Source organism: Amphiprion ocellaris, chromosome 24 (genome assembly GCF_022539595.1).
Source record: "Amphiprion ocellaris isolate individual 3 ecotype Okinawa chromosome 24, ASM2253959v1, whole genome shotgun sequence".
NCBI lineage: Eukaryota > Metazoa > Chordata > Actinopteri > Pomacentridae > Amphiprion > Amphiprion ocellaris.
In genome coordinates, this window is record NC_072789.1 from 1,914,011 (window position 1) to 1,920,610 (window position 6,600).

At 44.0% G+C, this 6,600-nt stretch overlaps 1 protein-coding gene across 1 annotated transcript; it reads right to left on the minus strand.

Annotated features, from left to right (window-relative positions):
• Positions 1-668: 668 nt before the first annotated feature.
• On the minus strand, positions 669-4,972 carry atp5f1b (ATP synthase F1 subunit beta). The gene is made up of 10 exons (XM_023280888.3): positions 4,814-4,972; positions 3,079-3,252; positions 2,827-3,001; positions 2,576-2,697; positions 2,310-2,494; positions 2,065-2,223; positions 1,862-1,984; positions 1,467-1,679; positions 1,182-1,383; positions 669-1,103 (listed from the first exon to the last, which is right to left on the minus strand). Exons 1-10 carry the CDS (start codon positions 4,914-4,916, stop codon positions 1,006-1,008), a joined length of 1,554 nt encoding a protein of 517 aa, XP_023136656.1. The 5' UTR covers positions 4,917-4,972; the 3' UTR covers positions 669-1,005.
• Positions 4,973-6,600: the final 1,628 nt, after the last annotated feature.

The window sequence follows — 6,600 nt, forward strand, 5'->3', positions numbered from 1 at the left end:
TGATCCATTTCCTCTCTCCTCAGATTCTTTTAATGTTTGTTGTTCCCCAGCATATCTTGAAACTATTCTAATGCACACGACTGCTAATCTGCAAATTTATGCATTTGAAAAGGCGGATGTGCCGCCCCTTTAGAATATTTAGGTGAACGTTGACGCTGCTGCGCCTTTTTGTCCATGTAGACTCGCCGTAGTTAGTTTTTCCATTGAAGAAAATCGAGAAGTGAACTCTTATTTTACGTTCCTTATTCATTTTTCCTATGCTGAACCCTTAAGAGCCCATGTCTAAGTAATACTTACGTTTTATGTTAACCGTACCTGTCATGGGCTTTTGAAAAAGTTCATAGTTCGTGTGGGAAACTACAAAACGGGAGCGATGCAAATAGGCTAGCCTGTGTATGGCGTTTTCAATGTTAACAAGCTAATCGCAAGTTTTTTGTACTTAGCTAACTCATGCTAATTTCAGCACAAATTTGAGTGGTATGTTTATTGAAGGATGTGTTTAGCTGTCTGCCAAGCTAGAAACCAGCTCTACCTATCACAGTAAGGGCAGAATAGTGGATTAAAATACCCAGTTCTGAGTTTTGAGCATTAAACTATATGAACTCTATTTTTCCAGCTGTGAATGTTCTGCTACTGATGAGCTCAAGTTGAAACAAACACGCATCCAATTATTTGTCCACCGTTTTATTTCAGTAATGTGACAAAAGCTGCAACACAGTTCAGAAAGCTTCACATGGCTCGATGAGGACGGCCATTTAATGAGATTCCTCACTAGGAACAGGATCAGGAACTACAACTATGGAGGAAACATACAGTTGACAAGTAGTTTTGTGTAAAGACAGCGTTTATTCCATCTTCGATTGGAAACATTAAATAGAACTTTATTTTCAGGATGACGAAACAGGTATATTTTTGCATTTTGACATGTTTTACAAACCAAGTGCTCCTAACCAACAGAACCCCTCTTTCTCTCTTTGTTTTCCTCCTCTTCTCCCCTCAGATCGTTTACGAATGCTCCTCAGCCAGCTTCTCGGCTTTTTGGACCACCTCCTCGATGGGGCCGACCATGTAGAAGGCCTGCTCGGGCAGAGCATCGTACTCACCTGGGAGGAGAAACGGCAATATTAGTCGGAGTCACAGACGTTGGAGCTCACCAATCACATCTCATCTCCAACACTCACCGCCCAGGATGCTCTGGAAGCCCTTGATGGTCTCTTTGAGGGGCACCAGCTTGCCCAAGTGGCCGGTGAAGACCTCGGCCACCTGGAAGGGCTGGGACAGGAAACGCTGGATCTTGCGGGCGCGAGCCACAGTCAGCCTGTCCTCCTCAGACAACTCATCCATACCCAAAATAGCAATGATGTCCTGCAGGGATTTGTAGTCCTAAAAGGGAAAAAGTCAACCGGTTACGACGATAAATGTTCAGTTTGTCCCATTTCATTCAGAGTAGGTATCAAGTCACAAACCTGGAGGATCTTCTGCACACCACGGGCAACATCGTAGTGCTCGGCGCCGACAATGTTGGGGTCCATGATACGGGAGGTGGAGTCCAGGGGGTCGACGGCGGGGTAGATACCCAGCTCAGCGATGGCACGGGACAGCACAGTGGTGGCATCCAAGTGGGCGAAGGTGGTGGCGGGGGCAGGGTCAGTCAGATCGTCAGCGGGCACGTAGATGGCCTTAGAGAGAGGATTCAAACTCTTTTAGTTTTAGTAACCCCCAATATTCTATATCACTTAACCCTCGTGTCGCCCTGCGGGTCAAAATTGACGCGGTTTAAAGTTTGAAAATGTGGAAAAAAATATACATTTTCACAATAAGAAAACACAACCCTGGATTGAGACACAGCTCTAAACCTCACCTGCACAGATGTGATGGAACCCTTCTTGGTGGTAGTGATTCTCTCCTGCATGGTACCCATGTCAGTGGCCAGAGTGGGCTGGTAACCCACGGCAGAGGGGATACGACCCAGCAGGGCAGACACCTGATGGGAAACGGGTGGATTCAGTCAGTTTCAAGCTCACCGTTTGGATGTAAAACCCTAACCTGAGTGGAATCCTGTACCTCAGAGCCAGCCTGTGTGAAGCGGAAGATGTTGTCGATGAAGAGCAGCACATCCTGACCCTCCTGGTCACGGAAGTACTCGGCCACGGTCAGTCCGGTCAGAGCCACTCTGGCACGAGCACCGGGGGGCTCGTTCATCTGTCCGTACACCAGCGCCACCTAGCAGGGACACAAATCGAGGTAAGTGGTGAGATTTTAGCCACTATGAGTGCCATTTTCAGTGTTTTTTCCCTACAATTGCCCACCTTGGAGGTGGTGTCCTTCAGGTTGATGACACCAGACTCAATCATTTCATGGTACAAGTCGTTTCCCTCACGGGTTCGCTCTCCCACTCCGGCGAACACGGAGTAACCACCGTGGGCCTTAGCCACGTTGTTGATCAGCTCCATGATCAGGACAGTCTTGCCGACACCAGCACCACCGAACAGACCTGCAAACACAGAAGGTAGCATTAGGACAAGCAGCTTATGGACTTTATATCACCCTCAGTGACTTGTGCTTTATCTCATACCAATCTTTCCTCCCTTGGCGTAGGGGGCCAGCAGGTCCACAACCTTAATGCCGGTAACCAGAATCTCCTGTTCCACGCTCATGTCGGTGAATTCAGGAGCCTCAGCGTGGATGGGAGCGGTCCTGAGAGAGGAGGAAATGGTATTTATCACAAAAAAAAACATCTGGACACATCTTTATTATCGTAAAATATGCTGTGTTTATTATTAAATTCAATGCAAAAATCAATCAGTTACATAATTTTCGACTCACTGTTTGGTGGAGATGGGACCCCTCTCATCGATGGGCTCTCCAATGACATTCATAATCCTGCCCAGGGTCTCAGGACCCACTGGGATTCTGATGGGGGCACCAGTGTCCAGAACTTTCTGTCCACGGACCAGACCCTCGGTACCATCCATAGCGATGGTACGCACTGTGTTCTCCCCTAAACAGACAGTGACGTCAGTTTAACTGGAATGTTTTCTGTGTGTATTTGTATGTGTGAAGGTTACAACAGCTCACCAAGATGCTGTGCCACCTCCAGGACTAGCCTGGACTCGCGGCCGGCGACCTCCAGGGCGTTGAGGATGGGAGGAAGACCCTCATCGAACTGGACATCGACCACGGCACCAATGACAGCCACGATGCGCCCGGTGGCGGCGCTGGCGGCAGCGGCAGGTGCGACATAGTCTCTGCCTGTAAAGTACAACACACACAGTGTACATTAAGGCCGAAATCAGGGGTGTCCAACATGAGGCCCGTGGGCCAAAAGCGGTCCTCCAGAGGGTCCAATCCAGCCCTCAAAGTGTGAAAATTCCAGAGAAGACATTAGCTGCAATTTGTAAATTAGTAAAACTATAAATTTAAAAATAATTTCTAGACCATGACAAGTTGTTTTGATCATGAAGTAAAATACTAGATTGTTCTTTTGTCATTTTGTCTCATTTTTATAATGTTTTGTCGTTTCTCATTTTGTTTCCTTTTTGTGTCACGTCTCATTTTTGTCATATTTTGTCTTGTTTTTTGGCGCTTCCCCTTTTTGTCTTGCTTGTGTATTTTGCCTTATTTTTGTCATTTTGTGTTTAGCTTAATCATTGTTTTGTGGCTTTTTTGTCTCTTGTGTAATCGTTTTGTACGTTTTTGTCCATTCTTTCTCACTAACTTTTGTCAAATTTTTTGTTTCTTTAGTTGTGTTTAATGTCATTTGTCTTGTTTTTGTCATTTTTTGTTTGACTTGTCATTTTGATCATAAAGTAAAATACTGCATCATTCAGTTCCAGACAGCTGTGACTAAATGTTGTTCCTTTGTAGATACTCTGATTGGGAAGTTGTAATGTGGAAATGATGAACTGAGGCTAAATGTTGTTGAAACTGAATTTCTTTTTCTTCAGAAATTCCAGGTTGCTCATGATGTTTTGTAAAAAGATGAGTTTGACAGCCCTGCCCGAAGTCATTCATGCCTGCTGTAGCTGTGACCTTGTTTCTGTGCTTATGTTGGTTCGTCTTGACTGAATCCTCCCTTCCTACTGCAGAACACCGGCTCTCTACTGCGTGTCTGCTAGCTGGGTTGCAATGTCAAACAATCTCAGTAGGCTCAAGTAGTCAGCATTTAAAAACAGAAATACTGTAATGACACACTAAAAAAAGAGAGTGCGCTTGTGTGCATTCAGAGTGCATTTTGACAACTGCAAAGCCTAGCAAAGCATTTCCTCCTCTAAACACCGTTAGCGTGCAAAGTGACAGATGAATGAAGTCGAGCTAATGTTGCTAATCTTGCTGCTGCTAACGACGCAATCGTGATCGTGTATGTTTATAGGTCATCATTTTATTTATAATCGTACTGTTGTTGCTAGAAAGCTCTAAACCGTTTGCAGATAAACTTTGAGGACGATCTAACCTTGCTAATCCCCAACGTTGCGATGCTAACTTAGCAGGCTAACACAGCGCCTCATGTCATTACACAAAGGTCATTCCTGCTAGCGCAAGAAAAAACACAGTCTGATCATTTAGCCACGCGTGACATCATTAAGGAGTACCTTAGGTGCACATGTGTATAATTTTTGTGCTTTGGCATAGCTCCAGTGGGTCTTACATTTGACATTTTAATGTTAGGGCCTGCTGCGCCGCCGGCAGGGCAGCCAGCGTGTTGCTAGCAGCGGCTAACGTTAGCATCAGCGCTGCCCTCTTCTGACAACTTCGTTAATCCGTGTTTAATTCGTACGACTTCGTTTAAAAACGCCAAGCATGCGGGACTCACGTGAAAGAACGGCTGGGGATCCGACGAGGGCCTTCAAGGGCTGGACCCCAGGCTTGAGAGCCTGCAGAGCCCCGGTGCAGCAGCGTCCCACAGCTCCTAACATGATCAAAATGGCTGAAGGTGGAAAGAGACGGAGCAGCTCAGCGCTTTATAATGAATGACCGCGGGGGCCCACTGTGCATGCGTGCAACGTAGAGCGACCGAGCTGAGCATGCGTGGTCGTTATACTGGGCCAGCTGACATTCTGCCCTCCACAGAGCCGCCAGTCTGACAGCTGAATGTCAGTCCAAACAAAAGGTTACACGTTTTTAAAGATGTTATTAAAATAAACTGACCCGCATTGGAGCATACAGTAGTTCTAATTATATTTTGTATAGTGTCCACTGTTAAAGGAAGCTATTTTCTGCTGTTTTTGCAGCCTGTGACATTTGTTGTCCAAGTCTGGAGGTAGGTCACTACACTGGAAGAAAATGCCCCTCTCAAAACAAGAAAAAAAAACTTATTTCAAGGAACTTTTACCCTGGAATAAGTAAAAAAAAAAAAAAAAAATCTGCCAACAGAACAAGTGAAAAATGGCTTGGTAAGATTTCTTGAAATAAGATATGATATTTAGAATATTGAGATCTTAAAATTAGCTGGGAAAACTTTTTTTAAGCTTTGTTTTACCAGGATTGTCAAGCTTAGGTGTCCTAAAATAAGCCAGACATGCTAAAAAAAAAAAAAAAAAAAAGCAGTTTTTCACTCAAAAATAGATTTTCACTTTCATGTAACCTCCTAATTTGAGATGAATTAACCCTCCTGTTGTCCTCAAAAAATTGTTTCCTTGTCTGAAAAAATCCAAAAAAATCAGATAAAAAAATTTGCCAAATTTCTGAAAATTTGCAAAACCTTCAGGAAGAAAATTCCAGGTTCAGCAACGTTATGTTACCAAAGAATGAGGTCAGCTGATACCCGAAGATTCTGAATGACCAGGTCTTTCCATCAGTGGAGTTTGTCTTCATGTTCTAAAATGACGATGTCAGGATCCATGGGGTCACTTTGAGAATGAGTAGATCAGGGAGCATGAGATGGATTGACCTCCACAGAGTCCAGACCTCAGCCCCACTGAGGATCTTTGGGATAATCTGGAGAAGACTTTGTCCAACTCTCCCATCATCAATAGAAGATCTTGGTAGAAAATTAATGCAACTCTGGTGATGTGAGAGCAGCATTTTAATGTTAAAGTTAATTTGATCTTTTTAAATCCCTGGGTAACTTCAGCTATAGCAATTGTTAGAAGGTTTTTTATATTATCATTAATATTTGTACTGTGAACTGTGTTAACCCTGATTGTAACATATGATGTTTTCATATATAAGCTATGCATTTACCACACCCATCATACTTTTCTTATTTCTGCTCTTCACTCACACCCACATTCAACTTTATTCACTCCCATTTACTTGCATATCATTATCCTGTAACCCACCTGTATAAATAAAGGATGACAGGGACCACCTCTTTGTAACTTACACAAGAAGTGTCTCGTTGCACTGAGTGGGTTACCCTTGCTGCAAGTACAGAGAAGCCTCCGTGTTGTTCATCACAGCGAGCGGTTCCTGGTTGGAGAGTGAGCCGCTTAATAGCGCTCCTCTCTGACAGCAATAATCATAACTTGTAGTGTGATCTGATGTTTTAAATGTGGAATATGTATCTGAAAGATAACTACAACTGTTGTATAAATGGAGTGGAGATGAAAGACAATATTCTCCTCTGAAATGTTGTCTAATAGAATATTACTTCAGTAA

Bases quoted from the DNA above. Each gene is read 5' to 3' on its own strand.
- atp5f1b (XM_023280888.3), bottom strand. From the start codon at position 4,916: ATGTTAGGAGCTGTGGGACGCTGCTGCACCGGGGCTCTGCAGGCTCTC. The intron at 2,495-2,575 runs GTATGAGATAAA...CTGTGTTTGCAG, and splicing joins CGCCAAGGGAGGAAAGATTG to GTCTGTTCGGTGGTGCTGGT. The intron at 1,384-1,466 runs GTTTGTGACTTG...TTTCCCTTTTAG, and splicing joins GTGTGCAGAAGATCCTCCAG to GACTACAAATCCCTGCAGGA.